We start from the raw sequence: 16,428 nt of genomic DNA on the forward strand, positions 1-16,428 counted from the left end.
ATTGGGGGAACAGTTTGAATTCAAGGAACATAAATCTCTTATGATAACTCGCTCTAGAACTCACTGACAACAACCGTGTTAGTATCACACTAGGCAGAGAGTGGAAACGTGGTGAAGTGCTGCTGCCTGCAGCGAGCCAACTGTGCTGCCAGTGGTGGTTTGTGGTGTCAAAGCCAGGAAAGTGTTTGGAGAGCTTTGAAAACATGCTTTTGAAGTCTGAAGAAGCCACCTGCAGAACTAAAGGAGGTGTGACACTGATAGAAGGTGGAGCAGGAGAGAGCCACAAGAGAAATGAGTTTTGCAGCCGGAAGAGGCGACAATGTGAACGACGTTGCCTCTCCAGCTGTGATCCTAAACACCCGAGTGCATGTATGAGTTCACCATGAGAGGGACACGAGAGGCCAAGGAAGGCAAAAGGCAGAGAGGGGGGGGGGGAGATGAGGAGACACGACGATGGGGAGTGACTGAAGTAAGACATCAAAGGGTCCAGCTGCCACAAGTGCAAATTCTCTCCCTCTTTAGAGATGGAGCGAGAAGCCGTTCAAGATGAGAAACAAGTACACAAGCAACCTAGGGATCTGGAAAAATACACAGTGCATTGTATACATGTCTTTGTTTGTTATTTGGAAGGATTATGTTAAAAATTACTGAACAGATTTCTGTGAAACTTGGTGTGGAACTTTGGACTAAGAGGCAGATCCAGGCTTCTTTTTTTTTTTTCAATGTGGAAGTTTTGTTTTTGTTATTTTTAACAATTTACAATTTCTTAGAGAATAATGAAGTTAGGGGACAGATATCAACGTGTGAGATTTGGTGTGGCTCGATTGAATTTAAGGGGACTGTTGGGCGTCTGCCATTAAGGACGTTACATTTTAGTCTATTTTTGATTATTTGCCAGAAGGATTATACAAAAAATTTTGTGGAGGGCTGGGACATGACCCAGGGAGGAATCCATTACATTTTGGAGCCAATCCAGGAATTCGTTTAATGTAAAAAATAGATATACATATATCCATTTATTTCTTTCTGACATTTTCACAGTCAGTCCCCTAAACACGTCTGCTTTTTTCACAATTGATGAAAAAAGCAGACGTGTTTAGGGGACTGACCAGTCTGTGCAATTTGCCGCAGATCCACATGAATAAATGTGGTTTCATAAGGGAACTGTTTGGCCTTGGCGGGGGGGGGGGCGAAGGTTTGCACTCCAGTGCCATTTATGTCCATTTCTATGTTTTAATATCAACATCAGAACAAATTATCTTACAGTTGTGACCCATTGATTCAGCCACTGAACCCACCTACGTATCCTCAGTCTCATTCGACCGACCCCGAGGACAAGAGGACAAACAGAAAAGGGAACAAGATGTAACGTGAAATGTTAGGCCTGACCCCAGGGTCACAGGAGAGAAATGAATAAAAGACACTTACCGGGCTACGTCTCTGTGACCAGCAAAAAGGAAGAGAGAAGAGACACCTGGTCAGAAAGTGACAAATCAGTAAAGCAGACATCATAATGAATGGCTGGTCACATTTGAGGATATATTATGCTCATCTGTTTTGGACTGTGTGACAGAGAGCCTTGTTTAGATTAGGGATTTTTGAATATATGTAAATGCAAATAGCTCAATAAGCACGTTGGTATTAGGAAACTGTTGAGGATCAGCGTTTGCCCACATCCCCATCTTGTTTTCTGATGAGGTGTCAGTATTTGTCTTTGGTTTCATCTGGAAATCTGCTGTGACTGGACATCATCCAAAACATCCAACAGAGCTGCTCCAATCCGCCCCCCCATTGTTTTTATTTTGATCTTTATTTGATCATTTCTGTGTTAAAAGCTGCTATTTTTAGGGTCGTTCGAGTTTCCCTTCATCTTCTCCTGTGAGCCTCCCATCTGTTGGTCTCTGTAATTTCTGCTGCAATCTCCCCCATCTGCCCGAGTCCGGCCCACCTATCATCCCACCCCGTCTCCCTCCTTCCCCCTCACTCTTGCGCTTGTTCCAGTTGTGCAGCGAGCCGCGAGTGATTAGAGTGATGCAACGAAAAAGGGGGGCGGGGCCACAAGCTGGTGAAGAGGATTCATTTCATTGGATGCGTTGGTGCAGCATACAGAGCGAGGATGGTAGTCTGGACCAATCAGTGTCTCCCTGCTGCATGTAAACAGGAAAGGCAACAGGAAGTGTTCCGAGTCACACGCTGTGACCTTCTAGCCTCTTGAGTTGATCTTTAACATGACAAAACTGTTGTGTGCGGATGTGCTGATGTTTTTGAAACAAGACGTCATCAAAGATTCAGACAAGCAGAACTTTTTGTTTCTTTTCTGAAAGTAAATCCAGCATCGTTACTTTTGGTGCCAGAGGAATTGAGGATTTTTTGTAGGGGACCTGTGTGTGTCAACCAGACCGTAGCCGATACTTTTTAGAAATTAAGAATTTATCATTACAGTAAGATTTATCTTCCTAATAAGTCCTACATTCAAATTTCTGCTAGACAATAAGACGTCTTTTTTTAGTTCTAACATTTTAACTCCATCTCTTTCCCTTGCTTCCTCTGTCACTTGCAGTTTTGTAAATTTGGTCTAAGAACTGAAAGCTTGAGACTCCAGAACCAATTCAAATCAGATTTAAGACGTCTCAGTCAGTGGAAAAACGTATAAGACAGTGCTCATGTCCTCCAAGCACCAGCTTTCATGTGCAGGCAAAAATTCTGAGCAGTCACATACATGCATTTGTGACACCACAATGAAACACACACACACACACACACACACACACACACACACACACACACACACACACACACACACACACACACACACACACACACACACACACACACACACACACACACACACACACACACACACACAATATAATAGTGAACATTTGTCCGAAAGATCCTGGACCAATATTATCTTTCTTCATATGACGTTAGCATACTTCCAGCAACAGAGAGCAGGTTTAGAAGCCAACAATGAGGGATGAAAAGTGTTGAGAAACACAACAACGTGCAAAGCAGAGGCTTACCGGACTCCTCTACAGAGGTTAGCGTCATGGTTAGAGGCAGCAGAGGATGAGAGATGGCAGATAAAAATGTGTGGAGCAGTTGGATGATGGGAGCGATACGTATGTTAACACTGAAAAGCAAAACATCTGTGTACAATGGGGGTGGGTTACTCATGATATGGTAGGATACGCGATACGATGACGACGACGATATATATATATATATATGTCTAACTGAAGACATAAAATAAAATAAAGACGTAACCTGCAGGATTTGTGTATTTATGCACTGGAATATGTTAGTGCCTCTTTAGTCTTTAACAAACTTGTGCCACCCCTATTGTGCAATGTCATCCACATCAACTGTAGTCATTATATATAAATATACTGTGTATATATATATATACTGTGTGTATATATATATATATATATATAGAGAGAGAGATGAATAAAGCCAGTGTAGCACTGTTTGCTGCATTCAATCAATTCTTCATCCCTCCACATTACACATTGTGAACACAGAATGGACTGTGTGTGCATATGAATAATTAATAACTCAGCATCCTAAGTATGTTTGTATTAAGTTCGGCATGTGTCTCAAATTCAAATGACTGTGTGTTGTTGTCAAAATGTCATAAATGTCACAGGAAAAAGAAGAACTAGGAAGAAGTGGGAAGAGTAAGTTTTTGCTTTTGGAGGCCAATTAAATTGTGGCTCCTTATCCTCTTTTTATCATGTTTATTGGTCAGTCTACAGCCAATGTAAGCCAGGGACTGCAGGGGAGTGACTGCGTGACTCAGCTTCATGATGATGTTCATGATGAGTGAACATGAACTGGTGGAGGCGAAGGTTGAAGTTTCATAATCACTTCTAATGCCAGTTTTTTTTTTCAATGTCATGATCCAGGTATATATATTCAGGGGACTTGACCCCATTATATGAACTTCAAGAACAATATATTTCAGTTGACTTGTCCAAGAAGAAAAGTATCCACGTCCTGATCATGAGGATCTGATCATTACAGCGTGTATCTGTCAATTACTTTTCAAATTATTCAACAAATTGTTTATGCGTTAAAAGAATCTGTGAACACAGTGAATAATAACGCTCACAACTTCCCAGGTGATCCCTTGAGATTGCACAAAACCAAAAATCAAAAGAAATCTAATTCTCAATGACAAAAAAAAATCGGACACAGCAACTTATCCTAAAACTTGAGAAGATTGAACTAGTCAACATTTGGCATTTTTGCTAGGAAATAATGACCAATGAAATATTATAATAATATACAGTAGTTTTACATTAAAAAAAAGATGGAGGAACTGAAAGACAGCTGACCAAAATATCTGACATGCCTAGAATCCATTTGATCATCTGACAGATTAATGATCATTCATGCCATAAATGACACATCGTGACCCCAGAGAAGCTAAAGGTCAAATAACGGCTAATTCAGGCTAAATTCAGCTTGATTCTAAAAACCAATCAGGGGCAAACAACTCTGAGTAAAAAGACTAAATCATCATACATTTGTTATATTTATGAGCAAAAACTAAATTCAAAATGACAGAAACAACCAGTGTTCCCCTGATATTCCTCCAACACATGTTAGCTACTATTATCAGCACGAGAAGAGCCTCACACCTGATCTATGAGGCGACTGCACAGAGTCTGGACTGAATTATTAAGGACTGAAGCTCAAATGACCACAGGCCATCTCACTGTGCAGCAGACCGACACACAGGTTCATTGTGCCCACTTTCCTACCTGAATTATTCAGGGTGGACACTCGCTAACTCTCATCACTGGAGAACATAGGCATTATGGGTAGTGGCTAGAATGGGCAGGGGAGGCCAAAGCCTGTGTTGGGGCCCTGCTGCTGATTACAGGTTGTCTCAAGGAGGACTAGTGCTGAGATGCATCACTTTAAAACAAAACCTTCACACCTCGACTATGTGGCAGCAGCAGTGTCATGAGATGGTGTCTGTTGTGTTGGGACATCTGCCTTGTGTTAAACGATACCGGACTGAACGGGACAACATTGACGCCACCAACAGACAAACAACACAAACTAACGGACGCTGGAAGTCGGTCAGAGTTGGGAGTGCTCAGAGAAATGCAGAGCAGCAGCGCAATGTGATTTTAGCCTTGATTTGAGCAGCGGTGACGGATTTAGGATCCAAAACAAAGTAGAATATATATCGTAGAGAAAGACAGAAGCTCAGAACATGCAAGCACACACATCATGCATATCTGTGTGAACGAAAATCATCAGAGACAACATCTGGACAGCACATGCACGGCCATGTACTTCTATAAATGAAAAGGCAAAGATGAAGATAAGGAGGAGTGATCTGTACAAGCACATTAAGATCTTTGTGAATGAAACCCAGCAGCGAGGGGGCAGTGACGTCAGAGCTACTCACCAGAGGAGACGGGGACAGAGCTATGTTTCCTATGGAGGCTTTGAGCTCGTCCACCGAGGGCGCCGTTGTGACTTGCACGGCCCGCAGCGGCTTGATCTTGATTTTGAATTTTTTCCTGTGGTCCTCCTCTCCTTCCGACTCGTCGGAGGAGAAGAAGTGGGGCTTCTTTACAGTAGGTGCGAGCACAGTGTCAAGGAGAATGCACAGTTCCCTTCATACAACAGGCCAGTATTTATCGAACATTTCCCTTTACTGTGTGATTGGGTTGAGGTTTGAGACCCTGGTGAAACTAACATCACTTTCTTGGTGACAGCTTTAAAATCTCAACCAATTTCTCCGTTAAAACCTGCAGGGATGATCATTAACTTACTAATTATATTGTTCTTGCTTTTTCCTAATTAATATGACTCATTATTACGGTTCAGATCATTTTATTTTGTAGTATTACTGCTCTAGAAACTGCTCAGCCAATAAAGTGGACTGGCACCAATCGACATCTTGCAGCTACTACTGGCAAATTAACTAATGACCTAATAAACTAGAAATACCGTCCTGTGGTTCTATGCCTCAGCCAACCAGTTTCAGTCTTCATTTTATAGACTCATATGAAGTCACTACGACCTTTGACCACTGAAATCTAATGAGTTCATCTCTGACAACTGATTTGAATTTGAAGAATTGACCGTAGGGTAGGCTTGAGATGTCATGATCAAGAGGCCAAAATCATGTTGTGTGAGGCCACTGTGACCTTGACCTTTAACCACCCAAATCTAATCAGTTCATCAGTGAACATTTGTGCCAAACTTGAATATATTCTCTCGAGGCGTTCTTAAAATAACGTGTTCACGCAGCAAAATAGGGTTCAGTGAGACCTCAGCTTAACCTTCAGTCCAAATTCATGTTTGTGCGAGATGATATGAAATCCCTACATGTATTATATGTGTTTCTGATATATGAAGTTCATAAGAATATGAGGTCTCCGTAACATTGACGTTTGACCACAGACGAATTCCTCCATTGCCGGTGCAGAGCCACATAAAACTACAGGCTGCGTATATACGGCACATAATATAATATATATATATAGGACATGGACCTGGAAATGATATTAAGTGTTCAACATGCCGAGAGGAGGAGAACTGCAAAGTGAGCATATCACTTCCACAGCAAACAGTTGAAAAGCAGAAAGCCGAGCGTCACCTCTGCTCAGCACAACCTGCGACTTCACATTCACGTCTAGCGTCAGTGACTCATTCTTCTGTGACTCTGTTATATGCCGCCTCTCGTGACTTTATTTAGATCCTTCTTAATTGCTCTTTGTGAAGCAGTTGACGCACTTTATCATCATTGTACGTCAAGTGCTGGGTTTTTCTCCTCTGTGGCCATAAAAAAAAAAAAAGAGTATTTGATTTTAAAGATTTGGCAGGCGCACCAGAATTTGAGAGGGGAGGTAAATTCCCCAGTTAGGAAAACAAACTGATCTCTCATCAGTGTGCAAATATTTGACACATCTTGTACTAACAACGGAAGCAAGCTGTTTTAACTAAGCCAAAGTGATTCAGTAAAGAAAAATAAAGCAAATGAATTCAGTCAAATCAAGTGACGCTGAGGATATTTCCCTCTTCTGACTCCTCTTCGGGTCTCATGCTGTAGCCTTCATCGTCCACCTCCGGAGAGTTCTGAAACAGACAGTGAGTCAATGCAAACCTCATTAGATGTCATGTTATCTGTGTTAACACACTGCTGGGATATTGTAGCTGGATGAATAGAGGAAGAGCAGTAGATTCTCAGAGAAGTGCAGGTTAACTGTTTGTTTCACTGCTTAATGAAACGTGACTTATTACATATTGACAAAATCATAACCCTAACAGAAAAATGTAAACAGTAAACTGGAGCAAATGACAGGAGTTAAACCCCCGAAATTTGATTTACCATAAAGAATCACTGATTTAATTCAACCATTGATTTCGCAAAATAACATGGATCAATACAATAAACTAATTCTTCGCACATGAATTCAAAGCTACAGCATCCTCACTCGGACATTTGCGTTCACACACAGCCCCTCCAGAGAAAGTCCAGATGGATGAGTGCATGTCTAAAAGTAGCTTCAAATAAAAAGTCCACTCCACTCACATATCGGTCCCAGTCGATGTCTCCGAGGAAGCCGTTCTCGGACCCGTTGGATTTCTTCTGAGACTGAGAGGAGAGACGCAGTATGAATAATCAACCCATCAGACACTGGAGTCCCAGTATATTTTTGCACTACTGTGATACAACAGGGTGTGTTTCTATGTTCACTACTGTACATTGGAGCTACGGTGAAACTATAAACTCTCGGGAATTTACATCACACAAGACTGTCCCACATTTTCCTACTTTTTCTCTCAAAGCTAGAAATGATCTGATACCGATACTGGACCTGTTGTGTTGCCAATTACAAGACAAGCAATCAAATAAAAGATCTCTAACTTTATAGAAAGTCGCTGTTGTATATTCATAGATTTCTTAATTTGTGTTCTTTTTACGTTATGCCTGTTAAAGTAGATAATAAAAGAAGGTCTATGGCATTATCTCTATGTCTGTATGTTTAACCTGAGCCAGGCCATACAGCAATGATAGTAACCATCACTTCCATACAGGGTTAGTAGCATACAGCTGTTAAAATACATTATATAAGCTGTTATTTTTTAAATGCATCTGTATCAAAGCAGTACTCTGAATCAGACGAATGAATTTGAATTGATGTACTCTACAAAAATAAATGAAAGTCTACATCATCCTCTGATGATGATGAAGTTAAATCTTCTAATTATTATTCTGCAGGCTGCAGAAAGTGCCACATAATAATAATAAATGCGAGTCAGGTCTCTACTACGTGTCACTGTGTAATATCCTGTCGTCCTTTTTGTTGTTTCAGCCCTCGCTCCCTCCTCAGAGAGCCCGCTAATGAAACAAAAGCTGAAACAGCAGCACTGGCGGCTGACTAATGAGTTGAAAAATGTACCGCGTCATCTATAACAGATCTAAGCTCTACACACAACACTACCCTGTTACTACTAGTCTGTAGGACTCAAGCTGAGCTCAGTACCGATTCAACCTCTTGGGGTTCCTGTCAAGTAAAAAGAGAAAACAAATAATGCACCTCATGATCACCAGTCTCAATATCCTCCAGTAGTACACGTACACACACACACGCACACACACACACACACACGCACACGCACGCACGCACGCACGCACACGCACAGACAGACAGACAGACAGACAGACAGACAGACAGAAGTTACAAATGGATGAAATGTATAAATATTTTCTTTTACTTACACCCCCGTCTCTGTCTGGGGACCCCCTGTGAGACAGAAGAAGAAAGGAGAACATAGACTTATCACACGAGCTCCTTGTATTGGAATCAAGTACTTTGCTGCTAGTCGAGCAGGGATGTTTAAAAAGTCCTATTCAAGGAAAAAAGTATTTTTAAACAACCTTTATCGCAGCACACACGCCTTTCACAGTGCGTCAAAGTGTCTCATGCACAGATAAGCTGAACAAAAGATTCACCAGCTCGGCGAGGAATTCGAACCTGATTGATAATTAGTTTCAATTACTTGGACTTTGGAGTCATTTCTCCTCAAGGTCCCTAAACTAACATGAGAGTAGAAGGAAAATACACAATGAATTGAAAGATGCCAGCAAACGCTGGGTGAGCTTTCAGAGAGCGGTGAAGACTTTAGATGCACGGTTCATGGTTCAGGTATCTTTATTATACCTGAGGAGAAATCTGTCGTACAGCCAGTGGTGTCAAACCACATAATAAGAATAAATACAAATACATCACACTTAGTTATTTAAAAAGCCCAATAGCAGCAGGGAGAAGACCAGAGACTTTTAAAATCTGTTAGTTCTGCTTCTTGTTTCTACGACCAGACAGAAGCAACAAAAACTCACGATACAGGAGGTGGCAGGCACATCTTACTTTTGAAAGTAAATGACCCACAGAAAGTAAGTGTCCAGTGTCTGCAATGCAATAAGTGTACAGGCTGGTTGGAGTATGGGTTTTCTTGACAGTGCATTTCCGAATGAGTAAAAAGAGATTGCAGATCTTGATTGGTCGAAATTTTGAACTGATTTTTGGGAAAGATCGCCCACCACTTAAAACAACACATGACCGACCACTGTGGTTCATAACTGCTCTAAACTCTGACTGTGAAGTTAATGGAAGCTGCGGTTGAACCTCTTTTGGACAGAGACTGGACTTAATTCCTATCGTGTAATTGTTCTCATTCATTTTTAATCCTTTCGTTCTGCTGTAATGTAAAAAAAACGGCCAGCTCCCGTCCTGTATATTCATTTATTTTTGTTGTGAAATAACTAATTCCAGTTCTGAGGCTTCAGCCGGCTCGCTGCTCCACTGCGCAGCAATACTGGAAATACTTTGAGCAGTGAGACGATTAATATGCTCCGTGTTTGGATCCAACATCAGAGAGGAGGAAGGGGACTTACGTGGAGTCATTGTCTTTCTCTTTCTTCCGTATCCCGAAGGCCTTCCTGGTACGTTTTTTCAATCCTGAGGAGAAGGAAGAGAAAAAGGGTGAATACTCGGATGAAGAGACACCAAAGGCACAACTAAAAGATGAGACTGCGGGGGGGGGGTTAAAGGTCAGTTGTGGTGATCTGTTCGGCATCTATCAGCCAGCAGATTAAAGGGGATGTTTTTATGTATTATTGAGCGACTGGATGTGTGAGGTGTGACAGTGTGAAGGTAAACACCTTCTGTCAAAACTAAAAATGTCAGCCTCAAGGCCCGTTGTTGAAAATGGAAAATTCATTAGGACTGCAAAAAAAAAATCAATGCACCGAGAATTTAAAAGGAACAGCTGAGACGGCCGTGCAGCACAGGGGTAGCTGCTGTCAATCACACGGCTAATTACACTCAAAACAAACTCGTACGACTGCCAGTTTGAATCCTCAGCCTCACTTGGAAAAACTCAAGGAGGCCGACTCCCTCCACCTCTACCTGCCGGTGTGTCCCTGAACAAGGCATCAGATATCCCGCTGCTCTAATGAAGCAGATCAACGGCAAACAATACAAATGGAGAGTGTGTGTTGTTCAGTGTGAGAGTTTAGCATCAAGGAAACTGTCAGCATGTATTTGTCAGAAAAAGGTCTTAGATACACAATCTGGGCCTTGAAACAGACCCTCGAGTCCTGTGAGTGCAGCTGGAGGAAAAAAGGAAAAGACACCGTTCACACAATATTCCAGATTTTCCCAGTCAAGATCCATGAATTGTTTCCTGTGAAAATAATGAAAAACGCCACAAAAGGCTCCTGTTTCTGCCCATTTATTCAGATCTGCACCAACTTGTTTTGGGTTCTTCCTCGGGTCATGCCCCTCACCTCCACAAATCACTTGAGTAATTTTTGCAGTTTTTCTGCACAAACAAACAAAGGCAGACAAAAACACAAGCTCTTTCTTTGAGGTTCTAAAGAACCTGTACCTGTAACAGACTCTCCTGTGAAGACGGATTACAGTGAGCACATCCAGAGTTCAGCTCGAGGACAAAATGAAGGGAGACTGTCGACTCTCCACACAAGAAATATCGCAAGCTTTCAAACCTTTAGGACGCAAAAATTATTTGATGTTTTTTTTTTCCAAGAAAAAGCCTGAATATAATTAACATTTTCAGATTTTGTTTTGTCAAATCCAAGAATTTTCACAGAGACAGATTCTTTAAATGTCCCTTGAGGAAATTGTTTATCATCTGAGGAGCTGGACATTTTTTTTCACATTTTCCTGAGAAAATTTTATTTACTCTTTTTCAAAACACATCACAACTGACTGATTGACTAATAAACAAATTAATTTTTTTCTCACCAGAGAAAAACTAACTTATTTTTGCCACAAATGCGCAGATATCATATAGTTGTTTCAGTTGCTTTTCCAAGAAATGGCTTCTACTAAATCATCTGAAACAGCATTGTTGGGTTAGTTGTTTCACTATAGCTACTCTCTATTTCACTCATATATAATTATCATGTTTAATATCTTAAGGTTTTACAGCTTTAACATACAGTTGATTTGTTTCCTAAAAAAACTGCACTGAACACCCTGACCTGAAAAGTTCCCGTCTCGTTCTTACCCAAGATGAAAGCCCAGTTGTCTCCCTCCATTTCTTCCCTGATAAACCCTCGATTCTCATTCTTCCTCCAGCTCGTCTGGTTGTGAACTCATCACATCATCTCACGACTCAACCTATCTCCTCCTCGTGCTCCGGACACACACTAAGGCTCAGAGCGGTAACCTGATGCTGCCTCTCACCGAACGACACACGCATGAAAACACACTCACACATAAACACACACACAAACAAGGTATCATGCTCCTGTTGATCTGTCTTTGTTACTCAAATTCAACACCACGGACTCCTCTCGTGAATTAAAGACAATCATCATAGAAAATGTATAAAATCTTACCCACACGTGTGACAAAATATATATGTCACTGTGAGTTTATGCAGCAAATGCAATGCTAAAATTCCGGTTCTATTCAAAGTTTTTACATTATATTCCTTCGTTTCAATTTCTTCACCCTCTGCATCACCGCGGCTGCAACCAAAATTAGAAAATTGATCCGAAAAAGACCTGCTGGCCATGAAGCGTCTCACCCAGAAATACCCTCTCATTGATCCTGCCAACGTGTTTGGCCTTGCTTCTATATATGAACAGTTGCTGTCATGGGCTCTGATAAATTCCCCACCGCAGGCACAAGCTCAAATTCAACGGCTCGTCCTATTTACACACAAAAGGTAATTTTAAGAGCATATGCAGGGACACGCACGCGAGCTCAAGACACAGAGCTTGATGAATATTCATGGACATTGAGGTGGATTAAGGTGGATGCAGCAAACACACATTTCAGTAAAAGCTACAAAAGTGAAAAAGACAAATACAGTGAGATTACACGTGTGACACTGAAAACAGACAACAGGCAGAAAACATTTGCTTTCTCCTACAAGAAGATAGACTTTAAATAAAGATGGATGACATGACTGCTCCCATAACTGAAGCCAAAGTGTCTTGATCGCCACCCGGTGGTCGGCAGCAGTCAAGGTCATAAATCAAACCTCCTCCATGTAAGTGCATGGAACATGGACTGAACTCAAAAGTCAAATTACACATTAAATCATGTTCCCTAGGTGGAGACTGGTTCACTTTCTACATTTGTTTGTTTTCAAAAACAGACATTTCACATTTGCTCGTCTGACTAAAGTCTGTTCAAAGTATTGGATCATAACCTGCTTTGTAATTTTAGGAGAACACGGTTTGGCTTGTTTGTCAAGTTGAACACTTTATGAATAGTAAACAAGAACATAACAAAACTGTGAGTGTGCATGCATAGTTTGCCATCTACTCAAATTTACAGGCCTATGCATACAACGACAGACAATTCCTCTCCATAAGTGAGTCACAATTTATTATAGATCCTAATTTTGTATTGAAGGTTTCAGTCATTCAAAGCCTGACTTAAGGCTCGACAGTTTCCCTCCTTCTGACTACAGCGAGGCATCCATCCGGAGTCTGGGTTCGAGAACAGTGTGGCGTGTTCTCTCAGCGCATAATACATTGAAGGAATAGAGCTTTAATTGTTCCTTCAGCAGCAGTTATCAACCGACAGTAAGTGATTCCTCCTCCGTCTCTTCCTTTAACGACTCCTCGGAGTCTGATATCGTCTCATCCGGATCAATCCTTAAAGTCTGTCTGAGCTTCAGATTTTTTGGGATTCCTGCAACTGCCTCAGTCCTTGTGTTGATCTATTTTTTGTGCCTCGCCAGTTACTTCAAGGCCAAAATGATTAATAAGTGTGTAAAATTATCCTCCACAAGGCTGCGAGACAGGGAGGTCTGGTTTTCTTCATCATCTCTAAACAGCTCATGCAGCCGCTTCTCCTTTTTCACTTCAGACAACAGGCATCATGAAGGTGCAGAGCTGCATTTAATCCAATATGTCAGAGGCATATTTCTTGTTTCAGGCCTTTGTTTTCAATAAATACCTTTCTTTATTTCTCACACCTCTTTTGGCCTCCCCTCTTTTCTTTAAGGTTTCATTGGCCTGTATATCGTGTGGTGCCCCGAAGCAAGAGCTGACAGGTTTACAGCTGTGCAAATGAAAGAGTATTCACTGTGTGTGTGTGTGTGTGTGTGTGTGTGTGTGTGTGTGTGTGTGTGTGTGTGTGTGTGTGTGTGTTGAAAAATGCATAGGGCAGCATGTAGCAGCATGCCTTCTTGCTGAATAGCTTGTTCCTAAGCTTCACATCTACATACTTCATATATTATAGAAATTAGCAATAACTGACAAGTTGGAGTTAACATGAAAAATGTAGCATAGTTGCTCAGATCATTGCACAATTCATTATTTTGATGTCTATTGTACAAACAGTCCAAACACATGAACACACACATTTCAACTCTTCTTAAAAAAAAAGCATGGATGTGAGGAGCAGGGCCGGAATCTGATTGGATGACATGCACGTGGAAGATTACATGAATGCGTATGGCAGGGTTTAATTACTGGAGAGCGAAATCACAGTGTGTACACTGTACGGTACGCACTGTTTAATGACTTAGCAGCTTCCGTTCAGAGGGATGCTAGCATCAGAGGGATGCAAGTGATAACGTAATTTGCCGTCTGTTCTCAAGACACTAATGTAATAGAAAGAAAAGCCAAAGGACATGAAGCCGAACAAGACAGGACAGTGAGAAACGTAAAAAAAAAAAGGACTCGGTATGAATTTCTAGGGAATTTTCCAAATAGTGTTTTACCTGAAAATAGTTTACAATCCAGAGTTGAGGATCATTTTGGACAAGTGGGACTCTAACTTTAGAAATTGTCCCAAAGTGAAAACAAACAGCAGAGGGAGGAACACACCCCGGCCAGCGCAGCAGAGTGTGTTATTATTATTATGGCTCTGTGAGGTCCACCCTTCAACCTACAGGAAGTGGTTGCATATAACGTGGCCTTCAATAAAAAGAAGACATTTAAAGCACAGTAATCATACCTTCCTCATGCTATCACTTCAAGCCCACAAGAACTCATTTGACTGTTTCACCATCAGCGTGCAGATTTACACCAGGGAGTTGTCCAGTTAAAACACACTGGCACTGCATGTAACAATGTTTTTAACAAACTGAGGCTTTTTCCACCGAGTGAGCCTGAGAAAACTAACTTTGAAGGTTCTCCTATAAGTTCTGAAAACAAATAAAGAAAAATAAAGAATAAAAAAAACAAATGAAAGCTGCAAGCAGTGTTGAACAGGTCCTCGCAGGATGCTGCATGACACAGCTGTGTGCTGTCACTACCATCGGACACTGAGCGAATGAGTATGACGTTATTTCTTGTTTGTGTGCATGGCGGTGAACATGAAGAATTAATTGCACATTGTGTATTGATTCCTGTGTCAACTATGTGGCACCAGACAACATGCACCGAACATGCACTTTGTTTGTACTTCCTTTAGCCTGTAGGTGGCGATATAAGTGAATATTGGCATGTAAATGTCTTCATGGGATGTACTGGGATGTAAATGTGAGGTTTGGGAATTTGGACAATTTTTACGCGAGTTTCCAAAATATATTTTAAAATCCTCACTACAGGCCAAAGGAATCTGAAAGCCATTAACAGAATATTGTAATCCTACCAATTCACAAATCTAGATCAAATAAGAGAAGCCATTATTTGTCCCGTAACAGGGAAATCACTGATTTAATTTGATTAACCGTTTCAGCTCTAATTAAGTTCCACTTCTTCCAGTTACTTTTGTCAGGGTTAGGGTCAGGGGCTTAAGTAAAAGCTGCTTTTATCATGTTTCCATCCATCTAGTCTTTGAGGTTTTGTGAATGAGTCTTTGCATCTATTGTGTGATTTCCTTCTTGCTTCTGCTGCATTAGTCTATTTGCCAGAGTCAGAAAACTCAACTGGAAGTGGTGCTATATAGGCTACACACACACACACACACACACACACACACACACACACACACACACACACACACACACACACACACAAATTCAAACCACACACGGTTGCACATGTGTGTGAGGCAACGTCTTAAGTAGAGCTTTAATTCAGGCCAGAGGGGGTGGAGGCTGTTGTACAAGCTGCTGCAAGGGGGTGAAAAAGGGGGAGAAAAATGAAGAGGTTCTGGCCAACCAAACAACACAAACACACACACACACACACACACAAAAACACAAACACACGCACACACACACAGCTTGTGCTCTCAGCCACAGCAGAGCACCAGGCCAGGCCACTCCAGACACTGAATGGGAGACCTGTGCTGCTGTGCATAGTAAGTAGGAAGGACCATAATACACCACTGAGCTTTAGAAGTGTTGATGTTTTTAGCTCTGAAATACCAAGTTAGCTCTCAGTGCATTAACTTAACTTCTTAAACACATTTATTGATTTTCTTTTTATGAGTGATCATCTAAAAACAGATGATAAATCAATATTTAAGTGGAGGCGGAGAAAAAGAAGGTGATGTATATGATCCAGTGTGGTAAACAAGCCGGAGCATGCTCAGATGTGAGTTTGGGGGATGAGAGATTTGCAGTGTGCAGACGCTGTGTTGGGTTGTTGTGGGTATTTGTTGTGAGTGAAGCTGTTGACTAAGCACGAGGAGAAGCATGTGGACACGCTGACAGTCGAGGAGACGGACAATTAGCGGAACGAGGCGAAGGCTGGCAGGCACATAAACAAACCAGAGGAAAACCTGTAGAGGGCTTAAAAGAGACAGAAAGCTGCGAGACAGGCGGGCAGACAGGCCGAGAGACAGACAGATGCATTGTAAACAGGACGTTTAAAAGGCTCTTTTGTTGGGAGTGACTCATCCGTCCTCATGGCCCTGAGAGGCAGGTGGAGGTAGACGCAGGTGAGGAGAGATTTGCTGCTTAAGATTGGCAGATACATCGACGATGACCTCGCAACGCTGCAATGACTCA

General features: G+C 41.6%; 1 protein-coding gene across 1 annotated transcript in view; it reads right to left on the minus strand.

The window, feature by feature from the left end:
* Window positions 1–16,428, minus strand: part of sgip1a (SH3GL interacting endocytic adaptor 1a) — a 64,046-nt gene that overhangs the window by 20,300 nt on the left and 27,318 nt on the right. Inside the window, 8 exon segments of the mRNA XM_035177056.2 lie at window positions 1,429–1,440; window positions 3,024–3,032; window positions 5,429–5,604; window positions 7,044–7,107; window positions 7,565–7,627; window positions 8,520–8,540; window positions 8,756–8,780; window positions 9,932–9,995. Coding sequence (XP_035032947.2) covers window positions 1,429–1,440; window positions 3,024–3,032; window positions 5,429–5,604; window positions 7,044–7,107; window positions 7,565–7,627; window positions 8,520–8,540; window positions 8,756–8,780; window positions 9,932–9,995 — 434 coding nt within the window.

Source organism: Hippoglossus stenolepis, chromosome 14, assembly GCF_022539355.2.
Source record: "Hippoglossus stenolepis isolate QCI-W04-F060 chromosome 14, HSTE1.2, whole genome shotgun sequence".
Taxonomy (NCBI): Eukaryota; Metazoa; Chordata; class Actinopteri; order Pleuronectiformes; family Pleuronectidae; genus Hippoglossus; species Hippoglossus stenolepis.